This window comes from Mustelus asterias, chromosome 2, assembly GCF_964213995.1.
Source record: "Mustelus asterias chromosome 2, sMusAst1.hap1.1, whole genome shotgun sequence".
NCBI classification, from domain to species: Eukaryota; Metazoa; Chordata; class Chondrichthyes; order Carcharhiniformes; family Triakidae; genus Mustelus; species Mustelus asterias.
In genome coordinates, this window is record NC_135802.1 from 104,731,943 (window position 1) to 104,750,102 (window position 18,160).

The following is an 18,160-nucleotide window of genomic DNA, read 5'->3' on the forward strand; positions in this document are numbered from 1 at the left end:
AAGCATTGCTCTGCTGCTATTATGGTCAAATAGTCTCCTGGAATTAATTGCTTGCATTGCCCTGATAAATGGATATCTGGATAGAGTATCAGTGGTTTAGTGGCACCCACGCCCTTGCAAGTTTAAAAAAAAATACCAGGAAAAAATTGTGCAGTGATGTATTATAGTTTGTGTGTATGTAATGTACCACAAACTAGGCTTGTCAAATGTATGATTGTGGATCAGTGTCTTGCTGTTAGCCTTCAATTTGCTGAAAATTCATTTGAATATAAATAAGGTAACGGATAAATGATAGTTGCAATGCTATATTGTCATTTGTCACTTTAAAATGGAATAGTAATCTCATCCTTACACTTGAAAGATGAGATCAGGTGGGTAGATCAGTAAAAATGACACAAACTTTCCAGGTTTTTTTTAATATCACTCACCGTTGATTTATGGCAAACTAAAAATTGACTTGCATTTTAAAAATAATATTCACACGGTGTGCATATCACTGACAAAGTTAGCATTTGTTGCTCGTATCTAATTGCCTTTGAAAAAACTGCCATGTGGTACCCTTGTTCAAAAAGTGAAGGAGGCAGAATGCAGGAAAGAGCAGGCCAGGTAGCCAGTTTCAGATATTGGAACAAAGTATCGGAATCGATTTATTAAGGAAAATAGTGCATTTGGAAAGTCATAATCTGATTAAGCAGAATCAACGTGGTTACATGAAGGGGAAATCATGTCTGAGGTAGCAGCCAGAATAGATAGAGGAGAACCGTCGATATTCTATATTTGGATTTTCAAAATGCATTTGATAAGGTTCCACACAAGAAGGGAGCTCATGGTGTTGGAGGTAATATTCTGGCATGGATAGGGGGTTGGCTATCTCACAGGAAGCAGATAAGGGGGTCTTTTTCAGGTTGGAGGGCAGTAACCAGTGGAGTGCCACAGGGATCAGTGCAGGGACCACAGCTCTTCACAACATATGGTTTGGAGGAAGAAACAGAATGTACTGTGATCAAATTTGTGGATCATACAAAGGCGTGAAGAAAAGCAGGTTGTAAGGAGAATACAAAGAACAATACAGCACAGGAACAGGCCCTTCGGCCCTCCAAGCCTGTACCGCTCATGTGCCCAACTAGACCAACTAGAATATAAATATTTTACAGAGAGATATTGATGGGTTATGTGAGCGGGCATAAAATCGGCAAATGGAATTCAACGTGGGGAAAATGTGAACTTGTTCATTTTGGAAGAAAGAATGATAAGGCAGATTATTACTTAAATGGAGAGAGACTGCAGAAAGCTGTACACAAAGGGACTTGGGGGTGGTTCTTCATGAAACCTTCTGCACCTGTATGCTAGTTATTAGGGAAGGCAAATGCAATGCTGGCTTTTATTTCAAGGAGGTTGGAGCGTAAAAATAGAGGCATTGCTGCAAGTGTATAAAGCTTAAAGTTTATTTATTAGTGTCACAAGTAGACTTTCGTTAACACTGCAATGAAGTCACTGTGAAAATCCCCTCGTCGCAAGGTACTAATGAGGCCAAATTTAGAATACTGTGAAATGTTTTGGTCCCCTTATTTAAGAAAAAATGTGTGAATATAGCCCAATTCATCACGCAAACCAGCCTCCTATCCATTGACTCTGTCTATACTTCCCACTGCCTCAGAAAAGCAGCCAGCATAATCAAGAACCCCACGCACCTCAGACATCGTCTCTTCCACCTTCTTCCATCGAGTAAAAGATACAAAAGTCTGAGATCACGTACCAACCGACTCAAGAACAGCTTCTTCCCTGCTGCCACCAGACTTTTGAATGGACCGCCCCTATATTAAGCTGAAGTTTCTCTACACCCTAGCTATGACTGTAACACTACATTCTGCACCCCTCCTTTCCTTCTCCCCAATATACTCTATGAATGGCAGGCTTTGCCTGTGTAGCGCGCAAAAAACAATACTTTTCATTGTATACCAATACATGTGGCAATAAATCAAATCAAATGTATTATCATTGGAGGCAGTACAGAGGAGGTTTACTAGGATGATCCCTGGCATGGAGGAACTGCCATATGGGGAAAGATTCAACAGATTAGGTCTGTACTCAAGAGTTCAGAAGAATGAGCTGATGACCTGCAGCTTGCATTCTTAAAGGAGATAATGAATGCATTGATTGTGATCTTTCAAAATTGCTTAGATACTGGAAAGGTCCCAGCAGAATGGAGAACCACAAATTAACCATTTTGTATGAGAAAGGAAAGAGACAGCAAACCAGGAACTATTAGCCTATAAGCTGAATGCCTATCGTTGCGTTTATAAAGGTAGTGGTAGTACTACGAGCAGGACATTTAGAAAATCAGACTGTTGGACAGAATCAGCATGGTTTTGTGAAGGGGACATAGTGTTTGGGGGGAAAAAAATAGAAATCTTTGAGGATGTACCAACAAGGGTGGATAAAAGGGAACCAGTAGATGTGATACATTTGGATTTCCAAAAGGCATTTAATAAGGTACCACATAAAAGATTGCTGCAGAAGATAAGCACTCGTGATACTGGAGGTGATATATTAGCTTGGATAGAGAATTGACTCACTAAGTCAGGATAAATCTTCAGGATTGCAGACTGTGACAAGTGGAATGATGCAGGGATTAGTGCTGGGGCCTCAACTATTTACGGTCTATATTAATTATTTTGTAGGGACTGACTGCATTGTGGCCAAATTTGCCTAGATACAAAAATAGGTAGGAAAGCAATTTGTGACAAGGATGCAAACAGTGCAAAGTGGGGGCATAAAGGGTTAAATGAGTGAGCAAAAAATTGGAAAATACAGTATTATGTGGAAAAATGTGAGGCTGTCAGCTTTGGTGGGAAGAATAGAAACACAGGGCGGGATTCTCCAATCCTGTCTGTGGCCATTGTGCTGCCAGTGAGAATGGAGAATTTGGCTTCAGCCAAAACTCCACTCGCTGTAGAGGCACCGGAGAATCCCAGCCGCGGAAGAGGTCGGAGGTTTTCGGTGACAGTTTTACTTAAATGGAAAGAGTCTGCAGAACACTGCGGTACTAAGGGATCTTGGTGTTCGTGTACATGAATCACACAAAATGCTGGCCTTTATTGCAAGGGCGATGGAGTATTAAAATAAGGAAATCCTGCTACAACTGTACAGGGCATGGGAGGACAGCACCTGGAGCACTATTTGTAGTTTTGTTCTCATTACTTAAGGAAGGACATCCTTTGCATTGAAAGAAGTTTACAGAAGGTTCACTAGGCTGATGCATGGGTTAAGGGATTGTCTTATGAAAGGTTGAGCAGGTTAGGCCTTTAGTCATTGGCGTTTACAAGAGTGGGAGGTGATCATATTGAAACATGGAAGATTCTGAGGGAGCTTGATAGGGTAGATACTGAGAAGATGTATCCTCTCATGGGGGAAATCTGGGTCCAGAGTATTCAATTTAAAAACAAGTGGTCTCCCATTGAAGATGGAGATGAGGAAGAATTTCTTCTGAGGGTCATTTTAGTCTTTAGAATTATTTTTCCCCCGTGAGCAGTGAAGACTGGTTCATTGAATATAATCAAGGCTGAGTTGGACAGATTTTTGATAAGTGATTTGAAGGTTATAGGGGACAGGCAGGAAAGTATAGTTAAGGGGGTAATCTGATCTCCCAAGATCTTAATTCAAACTTGATGGGGCTGAATGGCATCATGAAGATGTCTGAAAACTTATTTATAATATAAAACATTGTGTGATCTGCTTTGAATTGAACACTACATCTTTTCGGCAAAACAGATCTCGTTGAAAGTGTCACATCCTGGAAACAGCATTCAGGTCAGCGATGCATTTGTTTAGTTTCCATCGTTTTCCTGCTGCATGTGCTGCCTCTTTGGGCAGTTCAGAAATACTTCCTTCCAAAAGTATTGGCCTCCTGAAATGCAGTTTTTGTTTATTTGTTCGACACTCCCATGACCTAAAGAGCTGAAAAGATATTTTTAAGATTATTAGGGTCCACCCTAGCAATAACCTCACCGTGTCCTAATAAATTCCACGTGTGAGGACATCTTCCAGTATAAATCCATCTATGTGACAAAATTGGTCATTCCTTATCTGATGCCTGAGAATAAACTCCAAACATATCCAATTATCTTTGTGTTGTCTACCTTATTTATACTCAAGCCACCAAAACTTCACAATCTGTTTCTAAGACCTTCTAATTCTGTTCTTCGTAGTCTAATTTATTCACGCTATGGCCTCAACTTGTGCTTTTCTTTGTCAGGACAACCACTGCAACATATTCCTCTTGTACAATTTAAGGGTCTTCCTCTGCTAACATCATTTCACTGTTTGCTCTTTCAGCCATTTTATCAGTTCCATGGGTCTCGTTTCTTGACCATTATCCTGAACACCATGTCCCAAAGTAGTCACATCCCTCCAATCACTAGACCCTTACCCTCTGCAAGATGTTATCCAAATACTCTTCCTGGAAATTGGCCTTTCGATATGATCTTTCTGTCATGTGCGCTATGATCATGCACATTACCGATATTCAATCATTGATCCATCATATTCTGTTACTCAAGAACTTCTTCATAAAACACACAAACACTTGAAGTACAAGGTGCCTTATTTACTTCTAACAGTACTTCGGAGCCCAAGATTATTTCATCTTCAGATAATTATTTAAAAATTAATTTCAATTAATTATGAACATGCTATGTTTGGTAAGTATTGTCTTGCCATAATGACATATCGTCTTGCCAGAGCCTTTCCATTCCCCCGCGATCCTTTTTTTAATATATAGTACACCATATCTCTTGAATTCAATTCTGTCTCAGATGGACTTATCTGCTGCCTTAGTACTCTCTGAATTTGATGCCAAGGCCTTCGAGCAATGAAAGCCTGTCTCCCCGCATATAACGTGTTCAAATGTGCAGGAAAAAAATGGAATTAACTGAAGCACTTTCTAAAGCAGGATGACTATCAAGAGCACAAGAGGAGTTTGGTATTTTTCCAGTAAATCAATTGATATGGACTATATCAACAATCATCTGGAGTGAGTTTTTTGCATGAACTGCCCATGCCAGGTGGGCTGTCAATTTGCAGTCTCATTGATCAACTAAAATTTTATACAGCCTTTCATTGATCTCTGCATGATTACTTTTACAGAGATTTTCAGCTGCTTTATATGCTGCCTGAATTTGTCATTAGTAAATTCCCCTCCGTAGTCAGTCAGAAACTTTCCGTGCCCCAAGTCTGGTCCGTATCCCTTTCTCTGTGATTTTGCCTATATCTTGTTCTTTCTAAGTATTATTGTAAGACTAAATCTGGTCCCCAAGTCTACAAAATGTAGATCCTTTAGATCCATCGCAGCTACCTCATTAAAAGTCATGTGACAACAGAACGTGGCTGTGTTCTCCCATTACTTTCCTCAGATATCACACTTGTCACTAATCTTGTCAAATAGCTTCATACTCTGCATGAACCACACCTGCATCTTCTGGCAGGTTATTTTTAACTGTTGACAAGTAGGATGAGCAAATTGTAAAACTTGTTTTTCCAAAATAGCACTTCTCTCTCTCTCTCTCTCATTCTCATTCTTACCACTTGATGCCATTAATACTTGTCTTACTCTGCAACTTTTGTTAAGGGGACACAGTAATGTCCTGACTGAGCAAACTGCAGATCCACTGACATTCCAAAAATAATCTTCATGTCCATGTTTTCATTTGTACCTTTTTCATTGAAGATTTACTCAGTACTGGAGATTACATCAATATTTAGAAAATGGCTTACTCCTGTACTTTACATGAAATTGCAGTTCCCCTTTATGAACCCAATGTGTTGTCATCACCAAACCTAAAGCAACTAATATATTTATACTCCTTAACCTGTAGGCTCTCTTCACCATGAATCAGAGTAACAATTCTGTACCACATGCTGTAAAAGTGCAATCTAGCACTGCATAGTTAATGAGTCCGTGACTAACACATACCTCAGAATTCATTCTGAGGACCCTGCCTTGTGTCTTTGGATAGTTCACTGCAGTCACCCCTGTATAACCTATTAACTGTTCCTTGGTCTTTCCCAGTATTCATTCACCTATTATTGCTGTTTCCAATATATTTTCCGTAATGGCTAAATCTGCTAAAAGTGCTTTCATCCTCATTCAGCTTGTCTTTCTTTGGAGTGACTCCCATGTCCGGCCTCTGGGCCATTTTAAGATCTGGCAATCATTGAGTTGTTTGTCCTTTGTGTCACTTTGGAAAGTTCCATGAAGGCTGAAGGAAATAACATTTTCTGGGTAAATATTTTTAAGGCAGCAAACATCGAATCCAAACAGGTCTCCCCCTCCGAGAACAGAGTGCCATTAGAACCGGTAGCTTGCTCACTTGAGGCACCTTGGCATTATCCAGCAAATTAAATGCTGATTGTATTTCAGGGGTCCCCAAATTGAATTAACAGATGTGATCTTTTATATAATCTGTTAATGTCCACAATACATTCTTCCATGGCATGATCATCTGTTGTCTGAAGTCTATCAAAACCTAACCATGCATCATGGACATTTAAAAGATTATCTGTTTGATAGATTTAATCCAAGAAGTATAAAAAGACCAATTTTTTTTCACTATCTAACTGACAGGCATCCATCTCTCAAAACACCTTACTTTTGATTTTACTTTTTGCAGAAAGCAATAGTGCCAAGGACATCAAAGCTATACCCTGTTTCCTGTTTGGTAGGTCGTAACCTTTATTCACTCATCCATTTAACGTTTTCACTGGCCTTGTGATTCAGAACATCGAAGAGTAAATCATACCCTAATAATTTGCATTTGCTTTCTGCTATTTTCCACAATGGCCACTAGCATTGTACTTTCGTGTTTAAAAAAATGTTTCCTTGGTTTCCAACCTTCACCTTTAACATAGTAGGAGAATATTTTGATTTGATTTATTATTGTCACGTATTAGCATACAGTGAAAAGTATTGCTTCTTGCGCACTATACAGACAGAGCATACCATTCATAGAGAAGGAAATGAAAGACTGCAGACTGTAGTGTTACAGTCATAGCTAGGGTGTAGAGAAAGATCAACTTAATGCAAGGTAGGTCCATTCAAAAGTCTGACGGCAGCAGGGAAGAAGCTGTTCTTGAGTCGGTTGGTATATGACTTCAGACTTTTGTAACTTTTTCCCGACGGAAGAAGGTGGAAGAGAGAATGTCAGGGTGTGTGGGGTCCTTAATTATGCTGGCTGCTTTGCCGAGGCAGCGGGAAGTGTAGACAGAGTCAATGGATGGGAGGCTGGTTTGCGTAATGGATTGGGCTACATTCACCACCTTTTGTAGTTTCTTGCGGTCTTGGGCAGAGCAGGAACCATATCAAGCTGTGATACAACCAGAAAGAATGGTGCATCTGTAAAAGTTGGTGAGAGTCGTAGCTGACATGCCAAATTTCCTTAGTCTTCTGAGAAAGTAGAGGCATTGGTGGGCTTTCTTAACTATAGTGTTGGCATGGGGGAAACCAGGACAGGCTGTTGGTGATCTGGACACCTAATACCTTGAAGCTCTCGACCTCTTTCCGAGCTTTGCACTTCCTAAGTATTTATTTACAGAATTACACATTACAAGTATCTACCTCCAAACCTAACAATCACAGTTTAAGTCTATGCCGATTCATAGGGGCACAAGTGAATCTGCAGGTAATACCTACCACTTGTATACAAACAAGTATATTTTAATCCTCATCTTTCAAATCCCCCTATCCCTTTCCTTCTCTCTCTTTATTGCTGTAATCATCTTCAGTCTGACTCTCGGGATATCGGCAATCCTCCAGTCTTGGTGTCAGTGATTTGAGCTGATACCCTCAGCTCTGGAATTCTCTCCATAAATCTTGCCACTTCCTTACCTCTCTTTCAGACATTCGTTAAAATCTGCTTACCTCTTTGACCATGCTTTTGATCATCTGTCTGAATATCTCCTTACATGGTGCAATGTAATTTTTTCTTTGCTCTGGTAAAATATTTGGGATATTTTATGACCTTGAAGTCAAATACAAACTAATGTTTTTGTACTCTTAATTTAACAATCCTTCAGGGATCCAAAGTTAGTTGCTCTAATCGTTCAGGTTTCAAATGTCTCCCTAGCTGTAATCAGTTGTTACTTTTAGCAACTTAGCACGTGCAAAATTTTGAAATGTACGAGGCCATGTTGAATGAAAGGCAAATGCTGTTTTATGATCTGCGACAGCAAATAATGGCAATTTGAAAAAATATTGTTTGTTCATGGGATGTGGGTCTGGAGTCGCATGTAGGTCAGACCAGATAAGGGCGGCAGGTTCCCTTCCCTAAGGGGACATTAGTGAACCAGATAGGTTTTTATAACAATTGACAATGGTTTCATGGTCATCATTAAACTGATTTTTCCAGATTCAAGTTTCACCATCTGCCATGGTGGGATTCGAACCAGGGTCCCCAGAGCAAAACCCTGGGTCTCTGGATTATTAGTCCAGTGACAATACCACTACACCACTGCCTCCTGTTAATCCTGTTGATCTTCTCTCAATCTTTAGAATGGCCGTCCCACCTTCCAGTTCCTGCTTTGCAGCTCTGCAACCTGTCACTGAGGGCGCATATACAATATTTGGAAAAAATTCAGCCAGACCTGGTAATGAGGTTCAAGAAGTCATTTACTTTCCTACTGCTTCTCATGAACCGGGATCAAAGGTTCAGGTAAAAAATCATTTATTTTTTTGTTCTGCAAATAGTTATTTTTAATTGTTTACTTCAGCATTAAAATATACCCTGTAATTTTTCATGTACCCTTTCTTGATCAGATTTTATCTGTGTTTGGCAATAATTTGTAACACATCTCAGGAATAGTTTACTTAATGCTAAAAATCCATTTCCAAATTAAAAAGTTTGTCCTGAGGAATATTCTGTCTTGAGCTTCCACCTCGATAGATGAGAAATTTTAGCTGACCTGGCATTCATTTTATATTTTTTAATTCTCAAATTGCCGACACGATTGTGGGTTTTAGACTCGCCCTGCTGTCATACTTTTCAAAGGCTGCAGATCATGGTGTGGTATTGTAGGATGCTGACATCTGGCACCTACTTCAGCGCTGAGCAGAATGCTGATGAGATTCTCATGAAATCCCTACAGTGCAGTCTGTTCCCTACAGAGCAGTACAGTTCTGTCTGTAAAAAGCTCTCCCAGTGGACAATTCTTTCTCTCATCAAATGAAAAGTGTATAAGCATTAGTACAGGGAGAGTACTATCCTTTCAAGATAAAGCATTGTGGCCCTATGTTTCTTTAAATGTTTCTGCTTTCAGCTCGGCTCATCACTGCAGTTCTGTATTTCATGTACAATCATGTCTAGGTTGTTTTTAAGTCCAGTTGTTGTACAATTATTTAGCTGTAAAGAATGACCTTGGACAGATTCAAAATTCTATTTAAAATCCAGGTAAATTCAATCTTAATTTCTTACCTGATGAGCTGAGAAATGTTGCGATTGCTGGCATGCAAGAGCTTTTCCCAGGGTATTCTTTAAATATTTTTTGTCCTGAAAAGTTTTGATCAGGAAATCCCATTATTCCATGGAAGGAATAAGCTCTTGCAGAGAAAGCCGTCATCAAGGAAAGTAAAAAGCATTTGTGGTAACATAGGGTCGGGCATAGACCATTGAGCTCCTCTAGCTTGTTGCACCAATCAATGAGTTCATCGGCAATCTGTAACTCAACTTTGCCCCTTGTACCTTAATACGTTTTGGATAACAAAAATTTAGCATCTCGTATTTTAAACAAACGATAGATGTTGCATCAGTCATTTTTGATTTTTTTTTCTATATCTGTTCATGACATTTAAATGATCTATATAACTGGACCCCACATCTCTTTGCATTTCCATTGTTTCAAGCTTTAGAAAGTAGTCTGTTTTTAAATTCATTTTGGATGGCCTCACGTTGGAGGCAGGTTGCTAGCGGAGTGCCACAGGGATCAGTGCTTGGTCCTCTGCTCTTTGTGATTTTTATTAATGACTTAGAGGAGGGGGCTGAAGGGTGGATCAGTAAATTTGCTGATGACACCAAGATTGGTGGAGTGGTGGATGAGGTGGAGGGCTGTTGTAGGCTGCAAAGAGACATGGATAGGATGCAAAGCTGGGCTCAAAAATGGCAAATGGAGTTTACACCTGATAAATGTGAGGTGATTCATTTTGGTAGGACTAATTTAAATGTGGATTACAGGGTCAAAGGTCGGGTTCTGAAGACTGTGGAGGAACAGAGAGATCTTGGGGTCCATATCCACAGATCTCTAAAGGTTGCCACTCAAGTGGATAGAGCTGTGAAGAAGGCCTATAGTGTGTTAGCTTTTATTAACAGGGGGTTGGAGTTTAAGAGCCATGGGGTTATGCTGCAACTGTACAGGACCTTGGTGAGACCACATTTGGAATATTGTGAGCAGTTCTGGTCACCTCACTATAAGAAGGATGTGGAAGCGCTGGAAAGAGTGCAGAGGAGATTTACCAGGATGCTGCCTGGTTTGGAGGGTAGGTCTTATGAGGAAAGGTTGAGGGAGCTAGGGCTGTTCTCTCTGGAGTGGAGGAGGCTGAGGGGAGACTTAATAGAGGTTTATAAAATGATGAAGGGGATAGATAGAGTGAACGTTCAAAGACTCTTTCCTCGGGTGGATGGAGCTATTACAAGGGGGCATAACTATAGGATTCGTGGTGGGAGATATAGGAAGGATATCAGAGGTAGGTTCTTTACGCAGAGTGTGGTTGGGGTGTGGAATGGACTGCCTGCAGTGATAGTGGAGTCAGACACTTTAGGAACATTTAAGCGGTTATTGAATAGGCACATGGAGCACACCAGGATGATAGGGAGTGGGATAGCTTGATCTTGGTTTCAGATAAAGCTCGGCACAACATTGTGGGCCGAAGGGCCTGTTCTGTGCTGTACTGATCTATGTTCTATGTTCTATTTGCCCACATTGGCATCCACTTGTCACAGTTTTCCCTATTCACTTAATCTATCAATATCTCTGTGACTTTATATCTCCATTAACACTGCCTAAAATGCCTCCTATCATTGCATCATTGACAAATTTGGATATGTGGCTTTTCTTCATTAAGTTATTAATAAATACAGTGAAAAGTTGATCTTTGTGAGCGACCAGTAGTTACATTCTGCCAATTAGACATCTGGAAATCCATATAGGAACATTGACTAGCATTCTCCTGTCCTCTGCATTTAATTTGTTTTGTTGAGGTGATTAATCAAATTTGTCAGGTATGACCTACCCTCTACAAATGCATCTGATCATATCTTTAGACAACGGTAAATTTTCAAGGTATTCACCTGATCCTTAACAATTGTCTATAATTTCCTTTTTGCCTGTTTCTCACCATAGCTGGGTGAAGTGCATAATTTTGTGATCTGAAGGAACATTTGCTGAATCAGAAGAACATTTGGAAGATTATCGTTTGGACACATGCAGGGTTCTTACCTACTTCATTTAAAATACTGGGATGGTAACCCTGTGGTTCTGGGAAATTGTCCTTATGCAGTGCTGTTATTTTCTTCATTGCGATAGTCAAATCCCAGGGGTGCAACCTCCAAGTTTGTGTAAAGCGGAGCTTCCAGACAGCTGAGGAAATCCCATTCCCTCATGAATATTTCTCTATGTAACCAAATATGCTTACACACGTGGACTATACAAAAAACAGATTTGAATGCCAAATGAAAATGCAATAAAGTATTAATGCATGAAAAAGTCTTTATTCATTTGACCTGACTTTGCAAAAGACTGGGACTTTGCATTGCAAAAGGCTAGAAGCCATCCATACAATTTTGTTTGTCTTGTATTACCTTGACATTTGTGACCTGGTTTCTTGGACTTGCCTGTCACAAGGAGCAGCCGCTTTTTGGTGCCATCCATGTTGGCGCAGACTACAGTGTTCCTTGCTCTACTTTTCACTGATGCATGTTTCACCTTTAAACGTCAAAGAACAGTCTGGCAAAAGATGACGAGAGATTCTGCTTTCATCTGCATTAAAAATGTCTCTAGGTACATACCCATTCAAGCTGTGGGTGTGACCATTTTGGAACCAATCATCTGTCATTGCTGCCATAACCACTACATCCTCACCACATACTTTGCAGAAGATTGTGCTGACTTAAATCAGTCCAGCCATCCATCACTGCATTTGAACTCTGTGGCCCAGGTTTGTCGCCAGGGCAACTCTACTGCATGATTGGATCTAAGATGGATGTATTTTCTGCTCGGGCTGCCCTGAACTAGGAGACTGTTAAATGTTGGCATATTCATCCATTCTCTTCCACTTCCTTGCTGGAGAGAATGCCTGTCTGTTACACTCTTCCAAGATGTTTGCCTTGTCTTTCATAATGGTAGACTAACATGATGGTGGAATTTTCCATTCCTTTCTGATGTCCAATTTCTACATGGTTTTCCACTTGCTGTATCAACTTCACCTTCTCGAGCATCGGCAACACTTTTAGCTTTCTCACAGATTTAACCATACTTGCAGGTTTTGCATATCCTTTCACAGGGAGATCTCTATGTCAATGATGGTTTGGCTTTGCACTCTTACATAGTCTAAATCTGCTCTGGTGGGCGCAGTCATTTGACAAGGTCAGCCAATCCAGAGTAACCAGTGCGGAATTTCAGCTTATTGCAGGTTATATTCTATGGAATTCGCAATTCTGCAACCAGGAATGGTTGACAACTTCGACATAATAGGAATTGCATGTCATTTGTGCTTGAATCATCATAATTTCACTATATTTTGCTTGTGTTAATTTTGGTAAGTCCCTGCCCTTGAGGGGTCAGCCAGTTCTATATTGGAATAGTTGTCTTAGACTTCACAGAGGCCTACATCACCATTGCTTCCAGAATCTGAGCATTTAAAAAGAAGAGGTTGTTCATTCATCCCACTGCTCATAGAACAAATAATAGAATCCTACAGTGCAGAAGGAGGCCATTTGGCCCATCGAGCTTGCACTGATCACAATCCTTCCCAGGCCCTTATCCCCATAATCCCATGCATTTATCCTCGCTAGTTCCCCTGACACTAAGGGGCAATTTAATACGGCCAATCAACCTAACCCACACATCTTTTGGACTGTGAGAGGAAACACATGCAGATACCAGGGGAATGTGCAAACTCCACACAGACAGTGACCCAAGCCGGGAATCGAACTCAGATCCCTGGCGCTGTGAGGCAGCAGTGCTAACTACTGTGCCACCGTGCCGCCCCAAATTGTTCTTTGTGTGATGTTACTGGCCTTGGGGCCTGACTTTCCTATAACACAGTTGAGTGTGGGGTTTCATGCTACAACATGATAGGAACACATGCATGGTTTTTAAATGTATTAAAGTGCTTGGAATGCTTGTTGAGCAATAAAATCTGTTTTAATTAATGTTATTTGAAGACCCTATAACTGGTTAATTATTCAGGAGTGTTTATCTAGAGCAACAGCGTACTTCTGAAATAGCCTCTCAGTCTCCAACCCATTTGAATAATTTCTGTTTGGCCTCTGTACTGCATATCCAGATAGAAATGGAAAATGTAACAACTTTGTCCAGTCATTATTCATTTAAAAACTAGGAGCTGGATTTTCCCATTGGAGATTTTTTGGCTCCGAATCTGTACCAGAAATCTGACTTCAGTTACAATTTTCTTGGGGTTGAGCCCTTAATTGGGATGGAGACTAGTATCCTATTCAATTGAAGCTAGCTGGGGTAGGAATGGAGACAGGATTCAAACGCCCAAGAAAGCCATATCTGATGCTTGCCTAAGGGTTAGATTTTTTTTTTATTTGTTCAGGACATGAGTGTTGCTGGCTGGGCCAACATTTATTGCCCATCCCTAATCGCCCTTGAACTGAGCTCACTAGGCCATTTCAGAGGGCATTTGAGAGTCAGCCATGTTTCTGTGGATCTGGAGTCACATGTAGCCCAGACCAGGTAAGGATGACAGGTGCTCTTGCCTAAAGGACTTTAGTGAACCACATGGGTTTTAGAACAATTGACAATGGTTTCATGGCCATCATTAGATGTTGAATTCGAGATTTTTATTGACTTCAGATTTCATCATCTGCTGTGGTGGGATTCAAACCCATGTCCCCAGAGCATTACCCTGGGTCGCCAAATTACTCATCCAGTGACAATGCCACTACATCATCATCTTCCCTGGATTTGTGCCAAAGCCTGCCATTGCTCAATGCAAGGACCCTAGAAGGGAGCTGGAGGCCTGAAATCCATGAGAGAGGAGGGAGATGCTCTTCCTGGAGTGCAGCCACCTTGTGATGCAGCACATCATCTTCCTCAGCCTGGGGATGTTGTAAAGCACCACCTGACTGCATCTGGAATTGAACACCGTGCCCTCTGAATGGGCGGCACGGTGGTGCAGTGGTTAGCAGTGCTGCCTTGCATCGCCAGGTCCAGGTTCAATTCAAGCCTCAGGTGACTGTCTGTATGGAGTTTGCACATTCTCCCTGTGTCTGCGTGGGTTTCCTCCAGCTGCTCCGTGTCCTCTCTCACTCGAGGTGTGTAGATTAGGGTAATTGGCGGCGCTAAATTGACCCTAGTGTCAGGGGGATTAGCAGGATAAATGTGCGGGGTTACATTATTGGGGTTGGGTGGGATTGTGGTGGGTACAGACTCGATGGGCCAAATGACTGCCTCCTGTACTGTAGGGATTCTATGACCCCATCTGCTCATCAGTTGTAATCTCAGTGCCTTCTACCATCTGTAAAAAGAGCAGCTGACACTCAGGTGATGCTGAAATGCCACAGAAGCCATTAACAAACTCCTTAATAGGACTAGGCCTGATCCACAGCCCACTACCTCCCTTGCCCCCAGGAAAATGTTTGAGGTTAGAAATTGAGTTAGGACTTCTGACTATGTCTCCACAGACATTGTTTCCCTGGTTCCACCTCCATTTGGACACACCTGGACTGGAAAAATCCAACCTGGGAAAACTGGCAGCAAATCTTTTTAAAGATTTGTTTAAAAAAAGGGCAAATTTATATCTCTGAAAAGTATTTCATGTGACCATCATCTGAATTAGGGGCAGGAGTAGGCCCTTTGGCCCCTCCAGCTGCTTCTAATGGAATTATGTCCATTTTTTAACAAAGTTGAACACAGTACTCTTGATGTGGTTTTGTTAATGCCCTGTACAATTACAGCCCATAAACATCCCTACTTTTATACTCCATTCTTCGTGCAATTTCATTTATTTATAGTATCTTAGAACAGTAATGAATTTGTTAGTTAAGCCTTCAATAAATTGAATGCGTTCAGCAAAAAGTAAACTGAATTGTCTGATTGTTCAATATTCTGAAGTGTCATGTTCAAATGAAGCTGAATTATTTTCAAAGCAGCATTTTATTTGAATAATGTAGAAATTCCTCGTTATTGGCCCTACGCTTGCCTACCCAACATGCATATTATTAATCGAGTCTCTTGGTTGCGGTCTGTCAAAAAACAACGTGAGATGAATAAGTCCAATTTGCATATCCTTGGTGTGTTTGAATTATGTACGAATCTGAAGTAAAGTCATGGCACTCTCTCCTCCTTTAAATGTTTAATTATTCAGTTGCTTTAAATGAGTACTTTAACCATTTTTAGTGTCATGAAAAAGCAATGTTCTTTTGAAGTAAGCAAAGCAACTCTAGTTTTGCTGAAGTAAATCACGGATTGCTTCTCTGCCTTTTGGCTAAGATCAAGTGTCGGATCAAGCCTAAGATGGGGTGCAATGCCATATCTTGTCAGCTTGGATCTTGTTTATCTCTCTTGTGGATCCATGAATTGGATTCAATATGAATTTGGTGTTTGGAACAAGCATAGAGATGGATTCGGGCTTGCCGGGTTCACTCTGTGCATTGGCCTTGTAATTTTAAGAATGGAGTAAAAATAAAGTAATTCACGTATAACTTTGTGCAGTTCCCCCATTGAAATGGATGGCCCCAGAATAACAGTTGGGCTGAAGTCTCATTGCCCAACTATACAAAGAATTAAGTATCTATTAAGTGTTAGTAAACAGTATTTTGATGCATTTGGTGCTTTGATATCTGCATTTCAGTATTAAAAATGGTTTATTAGTAATTTAATGTTTACTGACCCTACAATAAAAACCTGACACAGTGATGGCTGTAAAACCAGGAAAAAAAACTGAGTCCGGTTGCTTTGCTGGATAAAAGGGATATGCAGACAGAACACAGATGTGAGATTAAGATTACTGCTTGCGTGGGATTAGACATCAATGTGATCTGGTTGGTTCAAACAGCCTGTTTCTGTGTTGTATTTTTCTATCTGATTCAATGCCATCTATTCCTTTCCTAGATTTATTTTTGACATCTGTTTCTGTAGTCTGAATCTGGATTACCTCAATGGCCAAAATAAGTCACTTTGGAACTAACGTACCCAGTGGAAGCAGGTTTAAATAGGATGTTCTCCATTTATTGATAACAGGAGGAGATAATTAGTTTTTGTTTTGCCCCTCTCTTTATTTGCTGAGACCTGAAAGCCAGGAATGAAGACATTTACATGAAGATCTTATAAAATTAGAATTCCGTATGTTGCTGTATTATTGATCCTTTGGCCATGCAAACAAAAAAGTAATCCAATCAATCTCTTTCAGTTCCAAATGAGTGAAACTCACATTTGTCAGGACAATGTTATTCTCTGATTTTTAAAAAGTCAATTATTGAGGATGCTGGAATCTGAAATAAACAGAAAATGCTGGAAAATCTCAGCAGGTCTGACACCATCTGTGGAGAGAGAACCAAGTTAACGTTTCAATGCTGGATAATTTGGCTCTGAAATCTGTCCACAAGTGCTGTCAGACTTGCTGAGATTTATCCAGCATTTTCTGGGTTTTTTTTCTCAGCTCTATTCTGGCAGAGCCAGGCAGCCAAATGTTCAGTGGGATTTAAGTGCTGGAAAAAAAGTGTGAGGCATTCAGTAACACTGTATTGTACAGCAAAGGCATAAATCTACTTTAAAAGGTATAAAGTCAAATCAGACACTTCTAAAAAAATTTTTATTCTAAAAAACAAATTCAAATTGAATCTAATTCACCGTCCCCACGAGAGGGACAAACAAGATCCAAGCTGACAAGTTGAGACATTTCACCCCATCTTTAGCTTGATCCTGATGCTTCATCTCGGCCCAAAAGGCCGAGATGGCTTTGAAAAATTATATCAGGTGATACCTCGGTTAGATTTCATTGGCTACCCCTGCATGATCACGGTTTTATTCCTTTTGCCACCATTCAGTTTTTAAATCCCATAAGTTTTCAATGAGTCAGTGGAAATAGCAAAGGGAGCAATTGCTGCATCTTTCACATACTGAGGTCTTGCAGTTTTTCCCACTCCGTTAACACAGGGAGCAGTGTAATCAACAGTTCCCACTTTCCTTGCTGTTCTGGCAAAGACGTACGTATGTTGAATATAAATTTTTAACTCATCGGCTGGGAACCAAAATTAAACTGGTAAAAAGACAGACTCTGTTGAAACAGAGACTTCAGCTTACAGCTTAAGATGGCCAACCCTAATTTACATGTCTTTACATTCCACATTATACCACTATTGAGCCTGAGACAGCAAATCTACAAAACCCACCAACTTCATGAACCACCCTACCATCAGAACGTGTTTTATTTTACTTTGATCAGTTTATGTATAACAAACCTAACCTATTTTTTAAACTCAAGAAAACCTGTCTAGTTGGTCCTTTAACGAAGATCACAGTGTGCATGCAGTCAAGTACTCACCGAATTACCAAGTATAATCATTTCAAACAAGAGCCCTGTTGCAGCCAATCAATGAGAGAGGAAAGAGGGGATCCATTGGGCTCTTCCTTCCATGTCATAAAATGTGACGAAGGCATCCACTTTCCTTAACCAGCTGCAATGTGCAATCCATGAATAAATAGATTTTGAATTTACTTCATTTTGTTTTCAAAAATGTGTAGGTTTGATTTTTGAAAAATATCCAAGACATGGGGTGGTTTCCTCTGGCTGTTCATGGCAGTGGGATTCTCCCATCCTGCTGCAGTGAATGGAGATTTGGCTGAGTGCCAAATTGCCCCTTCCTCCACGGCAGCAGCGGCGGGGTGTGAACGGCCAGAGAATTCCAGCCATTGTGGCTCAGCTGGACTT

General features: G+C 40.5%; 1 protein-coding gene and 1 pseudogene across 1 annotated transcript in view; both read left to right on the forward strand.

Annotated features, from left to right (window-relative positions):
• Positions 1 to 18,160, forward strand: part of LOC144503665 (secernin-1-like) — an 84,008-nt gene that overhangs the window by 10,690 nt on the left and 55,158 nt on the right. Inside the window, exon 2 of the mRNA XM_078228370.1 lies at positions 8,546 to 8,705. Within this exon, the coding sequence (XP_078084496.1) occupies positions 8,547 to 8,705 (159 nt within the window). The 5' untranslated portion in view covers position 8,546. The remainder of the gene's footprint in view (positions 1 to 8,545; positions 8,706 to 18,160) is intronic.
• Positions 15,696 to 15,898, forward strand: LOC144481570 (U2 spliceosomal RNA; annotated as a pseudogene).